Below are 22,175 nucleotides of genomic sequence, written 5' to 3'. Positions count from 1 at the left end.
TTTTGCTGCTTTTTTTGTAGATAAAAATACGCACGAACTTATGGACTGACCTGATACATAACTTTAAACTAACATCAAATGATTATTTTATTATATGCATATATTACATGAGAATAAAATTCAAGATGTTAGGATTATAAATGGATTAAACTTTATATTATATATATGATCATTATTAGAACTTTAATGTTATAGATGGAATAAGTATAATAACTTTCAAATTTTTTTTGCTATTAATACACATTTCCATTATTACCTATAGGCATCATCGGAGTTCAAATGTAAATGATGCATTACATATGCAATAGCTATTGTAGGTGATCTTGATATCCCAGCCAAACAATGCACCAAGACACTTCCACTGGATTCTCTTACTTTATCTGTAATAAAGTAAAAATTATCCAGTTATCTTAAGATAAAAATTCTTATTTTAATAAATAAAATATTTAATATCGGAGTGTAAAACTTATAAAAATCAAATGTTGATTTATTAATTTTATTATTTGAACATAAACATGCATGGTATCAAAGATTAGTACTGTATCCATGGTTCAATCCTTATAAAAGTAAGGATATACTTATATTAAAAATATTTTGATCTAGTCATCAGACTAACTCTATACTCAAAATGTTACAGTAGCAATTTAAAATCCAAATTCCAACTACTTTATTAAAGTTACTAATAAGATATTTTAAAACAAAAATACTCATTTTTGAAGGTTATCCTAAAGACATTTCCAAATATCACAAATTTTTAAGAAAAACAATATTTAATTAAATAATCTAAATTTCTTTTTACTTTGAGAATAGATTTAACAAATTGCATTATTGTTTCTATAATTTCTCCTGTATTATCATTAAAATTGATTTATCATCTCATTTATATTTTATTTTTATTAATTGCACTTGCAATTAATAAAAATAAAATACAAATTTTGCAAAGTGCAAAAAGACAATGCTACACTATATTATGTAATAGTATTTTATTCAAATAATAACAAAAAAATTTATGAATAGCTGTTTATTTTTACAGCTATTTTGTTTTTGAAACTATTTTATTGTTTTGCTTCCATTTTTTCAATATGCAATGAAAAAACAACATTGTTTGTTAGTCAACAATATGACTACAAAGAATACATTATCCAATGTCACTACTTATACAATATATGTATTTAACAAAAATAATATATCACCCTTGTTTCAGTATTATTTAATGATTAGATTTAATTTATTGTCAGTTCAGTAGGTGTATCATGTCTCCACTGCAGTATATTGTACCTGTACAACTATATATGTTATTACATCACACACACACATATATATATAATTTTTTTGTACTATACAAAACAAAATACTAATATTTTGAAATACAGTGATACCTCAGTTTTCATCGATAATCTCCGAAAACAATTGAAGAAATCCAAAACCGACGAAAACTGAGGCAATTATTTCCATATGAATCAATGTAAATCCAATTAATTTGTTCTAGACACTCCAAAATACATACAAAACACACATTTTATAGAGAACTAATATAACATTAAATACTAAATAAGAAATTAATATAAAAGACTAATTAGCATACAGATAAAAGCATTAAGATAAAAAATAAGATAATTAGCATTAAGATAAAACCAATGGATTGTTTGGGTAGACACATGGGGTAACGTCTTGTCTTGTAGAAGTTAGTTGGACATGAGCTTCTAGCCTCTATCGCCCCGTAGTAAAGTGTGACATAACTGTCATATAATAGTAGTTGTATGTGTTTATAATGGTCGTATTGTGAGGAATAATGCCTTCTGGGAGGTCCGTTTAAAAGTAACTGGCCTCTATTCAGGCATGGAGAAAACCCGGAAAACTTCACGTAGCCAGCTTGTCGTGGCAAAGCGTGAACCCACAATCGAACTCCTAGTGTTCAGGGAACGGAACCGTTGGCCAATGGTGGGCTGTCGCAGGGTAATGCTCACACAACGAGAAATAAAGCCACACTGAGCCGGAAAATGAGTGGGTCGCCCTTTGTTTTCACAAAATTAGCAGTGAGGTCACTTGAGCACTCTGACGAAATCTGAGACAAATTTTTCGTGAAAAAAACTATATATGCTAATAAATGGTTTTTCAAAATTTTAGATGTTTGTATAGTTCAAAAAAATAAATTGTTAACAATTTTTTTTAAAAATTCTGATGAGACTTTAATACAATCAGAAGATAGTGTCAGAAAAAATCTATATGGAAGACTTAAGTAAAATTTTCTGTTTCAACTTTTACAAATTGTGAAAAAGTTTCATGTCAAATATGTACAAAAACCTATAAAGGGAATTGCCAAATCATTAATAATAAAATTTAATACTTTATCATGCAATTTCCTAAATGTAACACTACATTTCTTTTATATTTAACTTTGCAGGTAACACTGTCAACAACAGAAAGGTCATTCAATAAATTAAATATTATTAAAAAATTATTTATGATAAAGCAACAACCACTACCATATGTGCAAGGTTTAGCACTAAGCACCCCAGAAAAATTTTCAGTGTTTTTGAAAGATGATTTTAATGATATCAGATAAGGAAAGCAGCTAAGTATATAAGAAAAACACAAAAATTTTATACAAAATGAATTTGTATATCTAATAGTGTCCTCTAATACTAAAATTATTATAGCCGACATTTAGCCTGATGCCATATACATTAGGCTGAATATCGGCTGTAATAATTAGAAATTACTTATAAATTCAGGGTTCCTAATCAGATTTCTGTTTTGAATTCCCTGACCAACTTTGTCCAACTTCCAACCCTCACATTTCTTATGGTGTGGAATATCGACATAATAAAACAGCATTTTCCTTAATGTGAACATCGAGTACATCTATACCTCTCTTTGCACAGTTGATACATTCCAAAAACTGTGCAAAAAATTATAGTACATGCATCCTGTAGAAACATGTTTGATAGAATCCACAACTTCAATGTAATGAAAAAATAAGCAATTTACAAACAAAACATGAGCTTTTTTATTTTATCATCATTTATCATTATTATTTGTATGTAAATCTAGTAAACACAAGGAAGCATAAAATCAAACAGTATTCTCTAATATACAAATAGTACTGCACTCTGCTTAAAAAAGATGAAATCTTGACTTAGAAATGTGCAATTTTAAAACCAATCTTTCAACAAAAAGGACAACTGTTTTTAAACAGCAACATAATTTAAACAAAAAGTTAAATTTAAAAATGTTCAAATAAAGCATTTTTTTCCATGTAAAAAGCAATCAGGCTACCTAGTTGATATTCAAAACTTTAACATACTACAGTATTACTACAGATATGATCAATGTTGACAGTTTTTAAAATATTTTGGAAAAATTTTAATTGACATAGCATTACCAAGAGTATTGCAGATTATTCTCTCAAATTCACAATAAAGTGTTTTTAAAATCTCAAAATGATTAAAATTTAAAAATGCTGATTGATCTCCAGAGTTTTGCAATGCTCTCCTCAGTGTCGCACTTTATAATAGTTCTTCACATAAAAATTAATTAATGTTGGTTTTAAAAGTAACCTGCAACTGTCAGTAAAAGTAAACCTTTGAATTAACTGACAAAACATCAAAACAAAATTTTAAAAAAATTAAACAATGTGATGTGATTTAAAGTTCTGATTTTGAGTGATTTTAAAATATATTCTTACAATACAATAGAACAATAAGTAAGACTTATTTCATGCATAAAATTAAAATTACTTCTTTATATGCAATTGTGCAAGGTTTAGCACTAAGCACCCCAGAAAAATTTTCAGTGTTTTTGGAAGATGGTTTTGATGATATCATGTAAGGAACTGAGTCCGAACCTTATTTTTTATTTTATTATTATTTCCGTTTTATTATCTTTTTGTTTGGGGTTTATGTTTATTTAGGACGAAGGTTCCCCACCACTCTCTTGTTAGTAATGAAAAATGAAGAAAAAACAACTCACGGAGAAATAAGCGCCATAGGAAACATCTTGCGCACTTGCGCTGCCCGGCGGAAGTAACAGTCCGCAGAAAAAAAATGGGGGGAGTCCCCACAATCACTAGTAGAGAAATACTTGATAAACCGTCTTAAACATCCCAGAAAATTATGATAAATATTTTGTAAACGGTTTATAAGCTTTGTCGGAAACTTAAAGCTGCCAGAACAAAGTTAATGTTAGCAACTAAGTATGTAAATAAGAGGAGTAACCCAGCTCAAGTGTGACGTCACCTCACAGTATAAAACCCGTACGTTAACCGAAGAAGGAGAGGTGATTTCCAAATCGAGGCGACTGTGAGAGCGAGGGTAATTCGAAAGCGAAGTATTTTCTGATAGAAGTCCAGATTGATAATTGGACGATCCAAGGTGCTAAAGAGGAGTTCAATTGACGATTTGACGATATCGAAAGGATTGAGGAAATAGTTTCTTCGTATAGTGAGGTGACGGATAGACGTTTAATTAGTAAGAGATTTTGTTCATAGTTGCTAAGTATTTGATTTGTCGAATTTCAAAGGGGAATTACTATTAAGTTAAGCTAAGTTTATTGTCGGGTTGACTTGTTGATTTTCGTTAATAAATTTTGTTTGGAATTATTGATATTTGTACGTAGTACGTTCTAGTTGCTAATTAAATATATTTGAACTTTTGATTTGACTTGATATTTATTGTTGTTATTACTAATTTTTCGGTGCACGCTTAAAAGCCCAGGCCTGGCAAACTAATCTCGAATCCGCATAAAGTACCCGTTAGGTTAACGGAAGTTTTACCAACCGTAATTATAGTCAGTTTCCTAAGATACTAAAAAAAATAGTACTTTACAATCAGATAAGGAAAGCAGCTAAGCATATAAGAAAGAAACAAAAATTTTATAAAAAATGGATTTGTACATCTAATAGTGTCCTCTAATACTAAAAATATTTCAATAGAAAAATGGATTCTGCTATATTCATAAAAAAGGTTGCAGCATTATTTCTTGCTACCTGTATATGGCTACACTTGATCAGCCATATTTTGCAAATGAAATCAATAAGGCAGCTAAGCAGTTAAGTTAGAGAAATTCCCTGACTTTCCATGACTTTTTCTGGATACTAATGAAAATCCCTGATTTTCTAGGTGCATAGGAACCCTATAAATTTGATCAAAAAGGGAGGCATTAGGTGCCATCTCATATTAAATTTAATATGAGATGGAGCCTAATTCCTCCTTCTTTGGTCAAATTTATCAGTAATTTATAACTATTATAGCTGATATTTAGCCTGATCAATGCCATCTTTAGAGGAGGGGCTACGGGGCCCGGAGGTCATAGGGGCCCCTGAATCCAAAAGTAATAAAGTTACAGAGAAAACAAATAGGTTACTTGAAATGAAGAAACCATTAATAATATGATTGAAATTACTCCTCCAACATGTAGTGTGAAGTGTTGAGTACAGGGTGAAAAATCTCACTGGCTAAATAAAAAAAAAGTTAACAGATTTTCTGGGATATGTTAGAAGTGTGATAGCAAGATATCCGTAACCAGTCTCGCCCGTGCTAGCTACACCAGCGACCCCTAGGTCTGTATTAACAAAATCTAGCATTGATTCTGTTTCTTCATGGGAGCCCCCAACATTCTTCTGGCCCAGGGCCCCTTACGTTCTAAAGACGGCACTGAGCCTGATGTCATACAGCAGTGGTTGTTGCTTTATTAGTGTATTAGGTTTTGTCGAGATGTTTATATTTATAATTATGTATGAAGTTCAATGTACCAAACACATCTAAATTATCTATCTTTAATTGCAATTGAAGAGGAAAAAGGTAAAAAATTAGATACAACAGAGATGATTAAAAATTTTGCAGCTAATAAAAGCAGGAAGATAGATATGAGATTTTAATTTGGTAGACTTAAGTCAAATATTTTATTTATCCATTCACCCAAATTATTTAACCAAAATATTGGCTGTAAAACCTTATGTGATTGCTATAATTATTTTTTGTAATTCCTTTGTGATTTTATTTGTTATTTTGTAATTTTTTTATTTTCATTACTTTGTTATAACTAAAATTTTTATTTTGTTTATAAATCTTTTTGTAGATTACCTTTGGAATAAATTTCTTCCTTTTCTGTTCAATATTAAATTTGCTTACAACAAAAATTTTAATATACCTCTCTATAATACTTTTCAAAAATTTAAAATTGTTGGAAAGTACTATAAATTTATAAATTTTGTTTAAATTCCTATAACATCATGAATGTGGCAGGGATAGACACCCAAGCATTCACCCTTTATTATATTTTGTTTAAGGGATTAAAATTTCTAGTTATACCAATGTCTAGTAAGCAAGAATTGTTGTTTAATATTTTTTAAATAATATGTTCTATATTAGTAATATACTTATAATGAACTATTCCATTATAATTTATACACTGTTATTTGCATTATTACGTGGAATTAAATTAAAGATAATTTTAAAGTATACAAACCTAGGAATTGAAAGGCCAATGGAAAATAAGGTAACAATTTCTCACTATAATTGTCATTGACTGGAATCCTCATGAAATGAGCATCTTGTATAAAATCTGGTTTTGGACAAGTTGTACTTACATTCAGTTCATATGTTATATTGTGATTCTGTTAAATATAAAATTTAATTCATACATAATGTAAATCAGAATCAATTTTAGCATATTTTTCTTTTTAAAGTGCTTTTAAAACAAAAAAGTTATATTTGACCATGAAACCATAGATAATAAAATTGGCTTCTATATATATATATATATATATATATAAACATATTTACATATTTTGTTAGTTTACATTCAAATTAGCAAAAATGTTGAATTAGTAGTTACAAAAATAGCATCTAACCTGCAATATTTCTTTATTTAATGCTTCATTTTGAGATCCCAGATAAAGAAAAGGTAATATTCGAGTTGGTCCTTGATTTGCTATGGGGAGACAAGGTTGGGATAATGAAGTTAAAGGAGCACATTTTCTAGTTTTATCTTCACACAAATTAGGATAAGCAGCCTGAAATTCAAGAAATCCACCTGCACAAAAACAAAGTAATTAATTAAGTCTAACAACAAGTTAAATTCTTACAGAACATTTCAAATTATGAAAACTTGAGATATGATATATGAAATAAATTGGTTTGTATCTATTACAAAAATTTTTAAATCAAAAGTTGAGATAATTATACTGGAAAAAAACTGTTTTATTATTTTTATAAAATTTCTAAGCAAGACACTATATTCAGGTAGACTTAATACAATATAAATAATTTTCATTCTTAAGACACAGGGGAGAGCTGAGAGATTTTTCTCAGGCCTAGAGAAAACTTAGGAGTTGTATGGTTTTTATCCCAATAATGTTTCTTTTTATTAACTAACCAAGATCATTAGACTGCACTTTTATTAATAAAGAAGAAATCTACATATTTCAAAGAAAAAAAAAACTACACCCCAGACCCCATACAAGCTCTAAATGACCTGAATATAGATTGTTTTAGTTTATAATCAAATTAAAGTAAATTATTATAATTTCAAACAGAAATCTCATTTGTTATCTAATTCAAAACCTAATTTAAAAGCAGCAAGTTATATACTGATTTTAACTAACAACTTTGAACTTAAACTATTTTTCCTTTGTTTTTTAATCTCTTTCTTCAAACTCACTAACTGTTTTTTTAAAAGACATGGAAAATCCTTTGGGTGATGCAGATATATATGTCTGCCATTGCAATTTTTTTCTGAAACTATCAAAGGCAAATATATGTGTGCTTCATCTTTAGTCCTCTCGTATTCAATTTGTCATTCAGTCAATGTTTTAACTGATATTATGAAACACTCCTACTTAAACTTGTATCTTGAAAGCTGTTAAGTTCTTGATAATCTTCCCTGTCTATAGAATGACTAAGAACTATTCAGAAACCAGCTTTCAATTTTATAATCACATCAGTTATTTACAGTGAGTAAGAGCTGAGCAGTCAATTCTCAAACTACTGTTATTGGATATTAAAATTTTTCTCAAGGCTATTCTAACATTTACTATTACTAGTATTATAATATATTTTACTATCTATTATTTAATAAATAAAATATAAATATAATATATGAAAAACTTTTGGCCATTTAGCATCTATTTTCATTTTTGAAACTTTGTAGTTTAAATGCACCATGCATTGCACACCAAAGAATGAAATGAGGAACCACTCTGGTTATAACTTCCCCCAGGATACACCTTGGTGCCTTACTAACCACTTATTAACCTGCACCAGGGGCTTGCTGATGTCAGGATTTCTGATATGGCACGCAGAGAGAGAGAGTTTAAATGATTCCATTGCAAATTTTTATTTTTCCTGTTTACTTATATTTTATAATTATATCTGTAATGAACTAATGTCTTCTAAATTGTATATACCAGTGCCATGTTTTTAGTAACCTTCTCAAAGATGCAGAGTATACATTGTTGTGGATTATACAAAAAATTTTATTTCCACTCTAAAAACTTGTTGCTTGATACATACTAGTTAAGGTTATCTACATGCACAATGACAGTGTAGTTAAATTTTAAAGTTCAAATACTTTCATTATATAATTAGCTATAACATGTTCAGAAAAAACTTATTTTATATAGTATTATATGAATGGAACATTTTTAAATATATTAAAATTTTAAAACAAGCTTATTTGGTTGAATTTTAATTTTTGCACAACTTAATTTCAAATAAATTTAGATTAATTTATTAAACTGATCATAAAACTTATTCTCCATAATCTCAGTTAGTTTTACCATATTTCCCAACATTTGAAAAATTTCAGAGACAGCTGATTATAAACTCTGACTTAGTGTCAGAATGTCAATCATTGAACCAAATCTATCTAATAGCTAAAACAATGTTTTTGACTTATCAAAATATCTTGTAATTCAATTCACATTTTTATCTTTATAAAAGCTAAGCTTAAATAATTTGTTTCAAGAAATTAATAACTAATTTGTTAGTATTTGAAATAACTAATTTAAAGTAATTCACATTTTTAACTGTTAAAATTAGTTATTTCAAATACTAACAAATTATAAATGGATTGTTTGAATTTTTTTATAGATTTTACAAATTGAATTAAAAACAAGACAAAGAGACATCAATAAAATAGTAGAACAAACAATAGACAAGCAATATTGATATAAAAATAATCGTATTTTTATATCAATATTGCTTGTCTATTGTTTGTTCTACTATTTCTACTATTACTATTCTGTTATATCATTCATAATGATATAACAAATTTGTCTTGGGAGAAACTAGCACAATTTACATATTTAGAGAATGAGAATGCCTTTATTTTGCAAGTTTCATACTAAAAATATATGTGCATAGGAATTTAGAGTTATTGAAGTGTGTATAAATTTTTTGAGATATCCAAATGGTCCAATGGAAATGGATATCACTGATTTATTATGAAATTTGGTCCTCACACAAAATAAACCCTATATTAATACTGATATATAGCTGTAAATACAAAATCAAATGTTTTCTAGTGCAGCAAATATTTGATTTGTATTAATATATCATTTATACAGCTTTATATACTTACAAAAAATATCAATTTTTTCTATTCATTGATTATTCTTCAAAAGAATAATTATTTATAAATAAATTAGAACTACATTAACAATAAAAATGATATAAATTTTGTAATCTGCAAAAAATATTTACCTTGTAATAAATTAACACTCCCAAACACAGGTAATAACTTTTTCAAAAGAACAGATAGGAAACTGTCTAAAGGAAGGGCTTCTTCACTCAAAGAACCTTGATCATACACAATAACATCACACGTTTCACTCACTTCAAACTGACAACAATGAATTAACAAATCTTTTACAGATACCTGAAATAAATTGATTATTATAAAATCATGCTTTTATATTACAGATAGAATCCATAAAATGAAATTGCATATTACATATAAAACTAACTATTTAAGTTATATACAAGGTCTGTCTGGAAAATTACCAAACTTTTTAAATAAAAAATTACTTGTTTAAAACTATTCAATCTTGTCAACTTCAAATTACTTCCCTCAACTGCTTATACACCATTCCCACATTTCTTCCATCTTTTGAAACATTCCTGGAATGCCTATGCTGGAATACTAATTTAATATAAAGCAAAATTCCAATAGTGAATTTTCCTTTATATCCTCAATTGATTCAAAACATTGGCCTTTCAATGTCATTTTGGAGGATAAAAAAAGTAAGATCTAGAAAATAAGGAGGCTGTGTAACAATTATTCTGTGTTTCACCAAAAGTTGACAAATTAGTAGTAATGTGTGCTAAGATGCATGGCTGTGAAGAAGCATCCAATGGATTTCCCTACAAATATATGGCCTTTTTTCTGACATCCTCTGAATTACTTTAAAATAATACTCTTTGTGTTTTACTATCTGGTCTCTTGGAAGAAATTCATGGTTCTTCTTGACATTCTTGAAATTAAAAAATATTGGTCAGCATCACTTTGACATTTGACTGAATCTGTTTTACTTTCTTTTGGTTATTGTAATCCTTTTGACACCAATTTTGGTGATTGAGCTTTATTTCAATGTCATATTCATAAACTCATGTCTCATTCCAGTAATACTTTTTTTGTTTTTTGGAGAAAGGAAACTTTATCCATCCTCATTACTCAATTCAAAAGCTACTCACATCAACTTGAAATTGTTTCTGGTCAAAAGGCAAGACAAATTTGGCTGCAATGTAATACATGCCTAAATTTTGAGTAAGAATCTCATGACAAACAGTTTACAAAAAAGTTCAATAATTTTCTGAATAGACCTCCAGAGAAATGTCATAGAGAAGCTTTAAATAAAATATTACATTAATAAAAAACATTTTGGGTTAAATTTTGTTTTAATATATTCTAAACTAAGTGTGTTTATTTTTTCAAATATTTACAAATTTGTTAATATTGTCATTTTAAAATTAATTAGCTAAGTCAGTCAAAATTTTGAAAAAATTAATTTGCTATTCACTTATATCTCATTAAAGAAGTTCCTGTAGCTAGAAAACATCAGAAAAATCTAACATTAAGCATGTGTAGTCATTATATGTAGCAGTGTCTCATGCAGTCAAGAATTATATTGTACACATAGATGAATACTGACATTCTTGTCAAATAAACCACACTGTATAAGTGTTTATGATTTAAAACATTTAACAACACACTGAATATTTCACACAGGTACCAATAGTCAACACAAGTTCACTGAGTGCTATTTTATCATCATAATGTATGCTCTGCATGAAAAACTAGTTAAATTCAAATTAGAGTTCTATTGAAATCTAATTTGAATTCAACTAGTTGCATGATTGCATGATCCTAAGTAAAATTTGTTTCATCTTCACATTAATTTAGTGATAACAGTTAATTTTGAAAAGTTCTTCAATTTCTTGCATGCATAATTCTTATAGGTATGGCCTCGAAAAAGTGCTTGCAGAGAGTTCTACTAGGAAAGCTGAAATGCAAACATAAGACCAGGACCGGCACAACCATATGAGCAAATGACCAGGGAGGCAAATTGCAAGGGCAGGAAAATTTTCATAAATTTATACAAAATTTTCAGGCTATTACTTTTTAAAATATTTTTTTATTTTTATTTATATTACACTGCATGAGTTGAATATTGATTGATGGAGCAAGGTATAGCACTTCAAAACAAAATTTTTTTCATTTTATGTAGAGGATAAAGGGTATCAAATGCACATCTTATCCTGGGCAGCATAAACTCTAGTACCAGATCTGCATAACACAGTTATTACACAAACAAATTGAAGCTGACTAAAAATGTCTTCACTTTTTGCCATGTCCAATCACCAGGAACAACTATCTTCCACTGCAGAAAAGTGGACTATGACAAAAAGTCAAGACATTTTTAATCTCTGTTACATATTTTTTTAAATTAGAAATTTGTCAGCCCTTTTTTACAAATTGAAGCTGGTTAAGGAGTTATAAAAAAATTATTGAACCTGTCCAATTGCACCATAAATATGATTGTCTAAGCAAACTGCAACAGATTAAGAAATTTAAAGAAAAATTGATATCATGCAATTCCAAACTTGACAGTGAGCCACAAAAATCTGGAGAAATGTATGCATAAAGTTGAAAATAAAGATTTGTAAAATGCAGTTTACAAGTGATATACATAGTCACAAGCAAGTGAATTGCCAGTAAGTGTTGAGATCCAGTCAGTAGTAGAGAAATTGGCTCAATGTTTGCATTGATGGATTCACAATCATTAGCTGTTGGCTGCATCATTTCTATAGACTGTAAAAGTAAATCAATTAAAAAGTTACTGGAGAGAAAATGAACACTTACATAGAAACTGTAGAAACTTCTAGAAAATGGCTGCAGGAAATGATTGGTATTGAAAATATTCTGAGTCAGTTGTACAATGCTGATGAGAATGATCTGTTTTGGAAAACACTGCCACAAAACACACAGGTTATCAAAAATTAAATGTATTCTAGAATGCAAGTTGTCCAAAGAGCATGCTTTTTTTGCTGTTGTGTGCTAATGCTGATGACAACCATATGCTGAAACCAAAGATCATGGGCAAAAGTAAAGAAACTATGGGTGATAAAGGAGATAAAACATAAAAAAAATAATAATAATAAAAAGTGGTTCATTATTATGCTGGTAAAATTGCATAGTTTACTACCATCATTACTAAAAATTGGCTTTTCATCATGCTATTCCAGTGAAACAGCACATGCAGATAGAAAAACTGAAAATCTTAATCTTTCTTGATAATGTTCCTTCACATCAGCAAAGAGGCTTGTTAGTGCTGATAAGAAATTACCTTATTACACCACCTTACTGATCCATCCCTATGAATCAAGGTATTCTTTGTAATGTAACTATAAAGCAACTGTGCAAGAAAATGTTCCTGGATGAAGGGATGGTGGTCCAGGAAAAAAGCAAGGCTGAAGAAGACAATGAAAGGGGAGAGAGAACACATAAACCCTTGAATTAGATGTTGAAAATGAAGACTTAACAAATAAACGTTACCAAACTACAGGCTCTGGTTAGAATGAAACCACAATTGATGAGGATGAAGTTTGGTTGGAGGCAGATAAAGATGACTCTAGGAGACTACTACCTCATAGAAGTGATTGTGGAATCTATTGCTTTGATCTCTGAAGAATCAGATAAAGATACACACAACATGCAATTATTTCTATATATAATGTCCTTTTAATCCAAAGAATTTTTCTTGGTAAATGATCTCACAGCTTCTTGGTCAGAAAATTACAGTTTTATTTTTAAAAAATTTGAATTACAAATGCATTTTGGGTTGGTTTAAGTTTCCAACCCCTCTTCAGTGCTATTAAAAAAAATATACAAATTGTAATAAAGGACACGACACATTATTTAAATATCACATAAAAAGATTTCTACAATACAAATACTTACATATCATATAAGAGTACATATTAAAAATTCTATTTCTATATTTTTATTTTCCATAGGTGTATATAACAATTCAAAATATTATAAAAATACAAATTATTTTGGTTTAAAACATTTCATAAAACTTTATACACTTTAACAGTATAAAATGTATTCATTTAAGATTTTCTAAAAAACTTACATTTTTCCAGTAATTATGTATAGTACTATAAGTTTTTTAGAAAATCTTAAATATCTTACATGATATGTAAGTATTTGTATTGTAGAAATCTTTTTATATGATATTTAAATAATGTGGCGTGTCCTTTATAACAATTTGTATATGTTTTTTAATAGCACTGAAGAGGGGTTGGAAACTTAAACCAACCCAAAATGCATTTGTAGTTCAAATTTTTTAAAAATAAAACTGTAATTTTCTGACCAAGAAGCTGTGAGATTGTCTACCAAGAAAAATTCTTTGGATTAAAAGGATGTTATATATAGAAATTGAATAAACAGCAACCATACTATATTAACAAGCAATTATTTTATTGTGACATTGTCACAATACAGGGCTGCAAATTTTAATTATATTTTTTAATTTATTCAATTTAAAATATATTATTTAAATTGAAATATATTATAAATCTATATTATATACATAAATTTATTATATTATAATTATATTATATTATATATAAAAATATGCTTTCCACCTTCAAATTAGTAGTGTACATCATACTTTTAATTTAGCAATTGAGTTATGCGAGTCATCTAACTCCTTTCAGGAGAAATTTTTGAATTGAAATAACATGACTTCCAGTTTGCATTGGAAGCTCACATATAGTTAATTGGGGCTGCCTGCTCTTAAGCTTTTAATGTCTGGTCTCAGTTTTCATCTATCTAACATCGTTCTCAAGATTAAGGAAAGACATAGATAAGGAAAGACAAATGACAGAGGGAATTTATAAGTCTACAGTTTTTTTTTCAAATTTCAGCCCAAAAATAAAAAAAGTACATTGCTCAGGTTTCAACCAGCATTCAGAAGCCAAGGAACATTTGTATATACTCATTCTCTATGTCCAGCAGATAATAACAGTCCACTTTGAGCATCTTTGATTATTGAGAAAAAATTATCAAGGAGCAAAGAGAACATGTTCATCAAAACAAAAATTAGCAGCTTATTTTGTCCATATCTCCTAACCAAGCACAAGCCATGTCATATCATCCTGCCCATCTCACGTAATGTGATATGATTCAACAGGACATTAACTATGTCTATTTTTGTCTTTCAGGCTCCAAGTGAGCCACCATCATTACAGTAACAAATTGTTCCAGTACCATGTCATCCAATTAATTCAGTTTAGTGGAGTTTCACCGTATTGCTATTACCTCTTGTCTAAGTAGCATTTGCAAATGCTACTTAGACAAGAGGTACACATTTATTTTATAAAATTAAAAAAGTGTTAAATTTTTATAGTTTTATTTACTGAATCTAGATCAAAATACAATCAAAATCAAACCACTTATAAATAGTTATAAAATTTGAAAATTAATCAAGGTAAAAATATTAAGAGAAAATTAATTTGTCTAGAAAAAATAAATACACATACAATATTTCAATATTTATTAAGTACTGTACCTTATCTTGCTGAAGTCGTCTTTTCACAATTTTAGAACAACATACATTAATAGCATTACAAACATGGCACGTATTAAATTCCAAAAATGACCTACTGTCAATAATGAGTACCTACAAATAAAAATTTCATTAAATGAAAATTACTACTAAATATAATAATAGATTTGAAAAATTTAAGTTTATTTGTTAAATAATACACACAATACCATTATCAAACTTTGCTTAAAAATATATTTCACACTTACTCATTCTTAAAAGAAAAGTTGCCTTTTAACAATTTTACAACATGAAGCTATATTTGCAATTTTATAATTGTAAATACTACCCAACTTATAAATATAAATATAGTATTTTACAATACATACCAAAAAAAAAAATTAAGTTTAATCTTATATGAAAAAAATATATATATTATATTATATAATTTTGATTTATAATAATATAACTAATATAAATTTTAGTATATTTGTTTTGTTCTTATTCCTTATAATAATGATTCATGTTATTTGTAGAAACTAAAATAAAATAAAAACTTATTTAAATTAACTTTTTAATAACCATTTTTAATGACATTCAACATATTTTATTTATATGTAATTTTCTCAAAGTTAATTATTATTACATTTTTTATATCAAACAATTTACTATTTTTAAATTTTAAACTCAAAAGAATGCATTAATATATTATTTTTAGTAATCTCTATAAAATTAGATTAGAATCTTTATAAAATAATTAAAATTAGAATATTTTATATAAATTATAAAATTTTATTTAAAATAATTTAATTACTAAATAATTTTCAAATCTGAAAAAATTAATATTTATTATTTAAATTTTTTCCATTTCAAATGTGTAACAAGGATAAATGCTCAATATAATTTTGCTATTATTCAGATATTTTCTTGTTGAAAATATTCATTCTAAGGGTGCGATTATGCAAACGAAAGTGAGTGAATTTTTCAAGCAAGTGAGAATATGTGGTGAGAAGTGATGACATTTTATGCTCTCTGTTTCTTGCTCTTGTTTATTACGACCACACGGATGAGAGCAAGAAACAGAATGTAAAATGTCATCACCTCTTCCTGCCACATATTCTCACTTGCTTGGAAAATTCACTCGCTGGCATCTGCATAGTCAGACCCTAAGTTACAGTTATTCTTGGTATTCCCTCTCTAGTTTTTTTACAAACCAACTATAGAATTGCACATGCTTTGTACTACTCTTTCTACTCTTCTTATAAATACTTTCTTAATTTGATGTTTAGACAAAAGTAGAAGTTACCAATTTTAATACAGAATTTTCACTTTATTGTTACTTTGTATTGCATTGTTGTTATATTTTGTGTAAATATTTATATTAATTTCAAAATAGCTATACTGTTTAAAAAACTGCTAATAATGATGATTAAACTGAATATTTTAGTTCAACAGCTAAATATTATAACTGTAGTTTATTTATTTAATTTCATTGATATAGGTAAAAAAATCTGTAGTATAGAAGACATTCAAAAATTAAGTGTTTCAAATTTTATAAATTAATGTGCACTCTATTTTTTTATTTTATTTTTGTAGCATTATTGATTTAAATAAATTAGTCAAATTGATTAAAATGACACTTTATAATTATAGGTATTTATTCAAGTAAAATAATATATAATTAAGATTCATATTGATAACAATTTCAAATATTTATCTAAGATTTAATTCAGGATATCCTTAAAATATGTTGTAATAAGATAAGGGAAACAGCACAAAAGAAGAGCATGACTTCATATATTTAGTACTAAAAAATAAATTGCAATCGAGTACATAGTTGCCAACCATCAGCATTTCGTATGCTCCAACAGTGGACAGGCCACTTTTCCCTTTTGTCAGCATTTTTAAAGAATATGATATTATCACAAACACTTCATTTAACAAATCTAACACCAATATATATGCCAAAGACATTCTATGTATTTTATTACGAACAACTGAAGTGAACCAGAATGATGTTCTCAGATTCCTTCAATTGGGAGAGAACCAAGATTAATATTTTTATACATGTATGTTGGTATATGTATGAGAATTTTAGCTCAAATGTGACAATTTTAAATGGCAGATATGATAAATTGTATCTTCAAGTCTAGCAAATTTAGTGGCACCATTTTGGCAGTTAAATCAATTATGGCTGACTCACAGCAGAAGGAAACAAGTTACTTTTATAGTTATATCAAATTATTGAGCAGTGCTAATTTCTCTAAAGTTGCCCAAAAAGAAGAAACATCTGATTCATTACTTAAGAATATACAGGCCATATGGTATAAACTCTCTCAAGAAAAGAACCATTATCAGCTTTACTATTTTACAAAGATTTGTAATCTTTATAAAATAGTAAGGCTGATGATGGTTTTACCACACAGAATTGCAGGGCCTTTCCTGCATTGCTGTATAGCAAAAGGAAAAGACAAAGATAGGAAATAAATAACCAGAAAAATTATTGTCCTTAATAATTGCAATAAACCGTGAAAGTCAATAAACTGACTGATAGCAACTGTCATGAATACATTGAACTGTAACAAAAAATTATTAACAAAGCAAATAACCACCCAAAGGTATTTAACAGGGGGAACTCATCATCCAATATCAAGATTCATGACACATCATAAATCTAGGTGTAGGTTTATGATATGTCCTGTAAAATATTTGAATTTTTTACATTATGGTGTTAAAGAGTATAAAATTATTGCCATGCCTTGATAGTGTTTATGGCAATAGCATTAGAAGATATACACAGAGATAACATTAAATTTTGTCTATTAAAGGTATTTAATATAAACATTTTGCAATATCTATGTTAATAAAGAACTTTTTCACTTTTTATGCTGTCAGTGTTTTTCTACCAATGTCCCACTATTCCCCATTCTAAAGGTTAGCAAGTATGCAACAAAGGTAAATAAAATTTCAATTTTAAGGTTTACTATTAGATTTTGATGAACATATTTATTTGAATATACTGATGATTATTTAAACAAACAATAATATCAATATATTCAAATCATTGAGGTGTGGATTGTGTTTTAATTCATATTTTAAAGCTACAACATATAAAAACAACTTTAAAATACAATATAAATCTATCTGATTTGAAGAATTTTATTTTAATTTTATTTAATGATATTCTAATTATTTTTGGCACAAAAACAATTATTATTTATTAATTATTAATCCAATATAATGATTCTCAAATAAAAATATCATTTGAAACCATCTGCAAATAATAAATGATATCATATGATAAAAATTGATATCATTTGGCAGGAAATATTAGATGATAAGTAATCAGTACTCATTTACTTTCTATATCATTATTTAAATTTCATTATAAATTACTAATTAAGAAATTTTAATGTTTTCATTTTTAAATATTGAGTACATAATAGTAACAAAGTAATGCCAATTTTATTAAATTGGCATTATTTATACCAAATTAAGTATTTGATAGTTATTATTAATATAACTATCAAATGACAAAGTATTTTGTGCAAAAACATGCTTTCTGACAACCATTAAATATTTATTTAATATCTGTATTTGAAGACATTTTTATAATATACAAAAATAACATTTCTTTTAGAAACTAAAGTGCTTTTATTAGGAATATAGTGAATAAATAAAATACGTTTTATCAGCTGGAAAAACTATCATTTTACGATTACAATTTTTAACTTTTCCTTACAGTAAAAATTGTATTAATAAAATGTTAATTTTCAACTAAGGCAGATAAAATAACTGACTATATATGTTTTAATTTATATACAATATATTAAACATTTAAAATTTTAATCTCCATTCTTAAACTTAATTGTCATAGAACAAATGGTTGTAATTAACAATCTAAACTATGCTTTTATCAATTGGTGAAATCAAATGATAACTGATATGAAAAATCATTTGATCATTTAATCAAAAACCAGTTTGGAAATCATATCAATTATTATTATTTGAAAATGATGAAATGATATTTTATTAGTAATAACTGCAATCATAAAACATTGCAATATTACTAATAAAATATAATTTCACCATTTTCCAAGGGATATTATTAATTTATAATGTATAATGTAATTTATATTTTATAATAGATATGTAAATTAAACTTAAAAAACCTTATCTGTTTGAAAAAATAAATACTTAATTGAAGATAATCATAAAAATTAAACTTTCAAAGATAACAAACAAAAATTTGACTAACAAATGTTTTTATAAGATTAAAATTAAAACAAAATATTTAGAAATATTTTACTCTGAATCATTTGCATATTAACATTATTTAAGTAAAATATGATATACAATACAGATATTCTTTCCTTAACACACGAAGTTAATTGCGACAATACCTTTATATAGGTGGCATTAACAGCTGTCTTTATTTAACAGATTGTTTGTCTCAGTAAACAAGGTGTTGGTGAATTTTTTATTTTCGTGCTGAGGGTGATTTCCGATATAAATACGTAATTTAATTACGATAGTTGTGAATTTTATCACGTTACTGCTAATGTGATATTGCATTCTTTTTTTAGAAGCGTTTATTTTAAAACCTTATTTCACATTTTGTTTGCGAAAAATAAAATCAAAATGTCTGCAGATAAATTGCATGTCAAGCATACTAGGATATCGCGCGACTTTGTCGTATCGCAATAGAATTGAAGCGAGCCACAAAGAAAAGCGATCCCTGCACCTGTTAGGCACAAAAAGATGGGCGATCCTAGTACTTGATGGATGCGGGCAAGTGAACTTTGCACTTGCCACCACAAAAGAGGCTATCTTCGTACCTGCTGGTCATAGGAGAGACGATCTTTGCACTTGTCGACACGAGAGGCGATCCAAAAACAAAGCAATCGCTATCGATTGCTTTGTTCTTGTGTTTTATTCGTTTTTCATGCCTATTTTCCGTTAGGCGCACGCAATGCTGTTTTTATCTTTAACCCCTAAGCCTAAATTCTGTTAGGCGCGCTCAGCCCCCCAGAGAGCAGGGACATTGTGACTTTAATTAATACCTCTGTATATCGAAAACGAACTCGTAGACTCATATTTTTTACATTTAAATGTGCCCTCATTATATTTTTGGATTCCTGATCGTAATTAATAGATGGCGGCAAAGTTTTATCAAAATCGGCCCATTAAGTTTTGAGAACGAACTCAATTCCTAGACCACAGCACCTTAAGTTGCTGGGAAAAATTTATTAAAACGTAACTAACGTTTTCGGCCAAATCGATTGGCCATCCTCGGGTCAATTGAGAAAAAAAATAATGATGATCTAAAATTCGAATACAAATACAACGAAACAAATTCAAATACAAAATTAACGGAAGAATTATAACAATATACAGTATATATATATATATATATATATACGTGTATAAAAATAAAATAAAATAAAACAACAAACAGATATATTATTATATAACATGTAATAATATCGTATATAATATACGAAAAAATGTAACAAATGCAAAAATAAAAATCAAGGCATAAGTTATGAGCTCTTAAAAAACTTTGTAACTAAGGGCCCGTCCATAATTTACGTAAGGGTGATTTCGGCCACTCTAGACCCCCACCCGTGTGTAAGAAATCGTAATATTTTCTTTGATCCCCTCCCTTTCCCTATCTTACGTAATATTTAGGCATGATTTTAAAAAAATTTATGAAACCCTAAAAATCTTAGGTCCAAAACATATAATTATTAATTAGTTAATTAATGTGCACTATTATTTATAAAAGACTTTATGTGAACAAATTTAAAAATATAAAAATTTAATGAATTCGAATGAACAATTTATTTTAAGAAGTTTATTTTTTAATTATTAACAATCTTTTCATTATTATTATCATTAATCAACGTCATAATATTCATTTTTATATTAAATTTAATTTTCACAAAAGGACGCAAAAAACTTTGACAGATCGACTAGCTAGTATACGTGTAAACAGAAACGTCATACAAAACAAAACAAGAGAGAGAAACCAGCACATGGCCTTTCTTCAACGATAAAAAAATGTGTAGAGCGTGAGTCTCAAGCGTTATTATTTTATCACGTCACACGAGATGGCATTGGTGCAACGAGCGTTCTTAATAGAAACCGCCAAATTGAAGCAAAATTCAAAACTACACCATTCAACGAAATCAAAAAAATAAAAATAAGAATATTACGTAAGACGAGATCTATTACAACCTACCCCTGAGTAAGAAATCCTTAACCACCACCCATCCCAAAATACCTTACGTAATTTATGGACGACCCCTAAGTACTTCCACGCAGATAGTCCTTTGCATTAATGCACATATCAGCTTGCCCTTATAAATTTCAATCTTTTCTGCGCTCATTGCCAAAGTCGGGGAGTGCACGGACTTAACAATATCTGCTTCCTCCCATAACACAGGTATAATTGGGCTAAAGGATACAGTTCGGATGAATTTAAGGAAGAAATACAGTATATTTAAAATATGAAATGGATCCTTAAGAAACAAGCAAGAGTAGCTAAGAGCGATCATTCAACATTCATCCTTTGGGACCAAATAGAAGTCCCGATGAAGATCGAAGAGGTTCTAAAACAATGCCCGAACTTGTCTCGGAAAATTCAGGCTCTTGGGAAACCTCGATTCAAGAAATTGAGAGGGATCACTGGGCTCGTTTCACAAGAAAAAGAATACCTAAGATGAAAAACCGTCATTAAAGACCAGTCAAGTTGGAGGAAAGAAAGCAGTACAAACAAAGACATCAAACTTACTAAACGTTGGCTGAGGAAAACGATTTGGTTGCAACAAGAACGGACAAAAGCAAGACGTTGGTTATCACGAGAAGACAGATTTATGATAAAGCTTTGGAGGATTACATTTAAAAAACAGAGTGCGAACGGGTTGACACAAAAATTATTGAGAGCGTCGATAGAAGGGTCAGAAAAATTGAAAGAACAAGACTCACTATTGCGTTACCTTTCCTTAAAAATTGTCGAAATCAGAGGCCTGGAATGCCGAGATTATTTGCGTTTGCCAAAACCTACAAGAAAGGTAAAGAAGTAAGGCCTATAATAGAAAGGTGCAGGGGACCAACT

The 22,175-nt window shown here is 28.2% G+C and overlaps 1 protein-coding gene across 3 annotated transcripts in view; it reads right to left on the bottom strand.

The window, feature by feature from the left end:
• LOC136972763 (dual specificity protein phosphatase 16-like) overlaps positions 1–22,175 on the bottom strand; it is a 93,292-nt gene that overhangs the window by 33,567 nt on the left and 37,550 nt on the right. For all 3 annotated transcript variants that reach the window (XM_067267398.1, XM_067267397.1, XM_067267400.1), the window contains 5 exons: positions 15,080–15,190; positions 9,705–9,879; positions 6,854–7,035; positions 6,469–6,616; positions 257–380 (listed from right to left, as the gene is read on the bottom strand). In XM_067267398.1, coding sequence (XP_067123499.1) covers positions 257–380; positions 6,469–6,616; positions 6,854–7,035; positions 9,705–9,879; positions 15,080–15,190 — 740 coding nt within the window. The remainder of the gene's footprint in view (positions 1–256; positions 381–6,468; positions 6,617–6,853; positions 7,036–9,704; positions 9,880–15,079; positions 15,191–22,175) is intronic.

The sequence above is a fragment of the Centruroides vittatus genome, unplaced genomic scaffold, assembly GCF_030686945.1.
Source record: "Centruroides vittatus isolate TY-2023 unplaced genomic scaffold, ASM3068694v2 contig_301, whole genome shotgun sequence".
Lineage (NCBI taxonomy): Eukaryota > Metazoa > Arthropoda > Arachnida > Scorpiones > Buthidae > Centruroides > Centruroides vittatus.
This window is presented reverse-complemented; position numbering and strand designations above follow the sequence as displayed.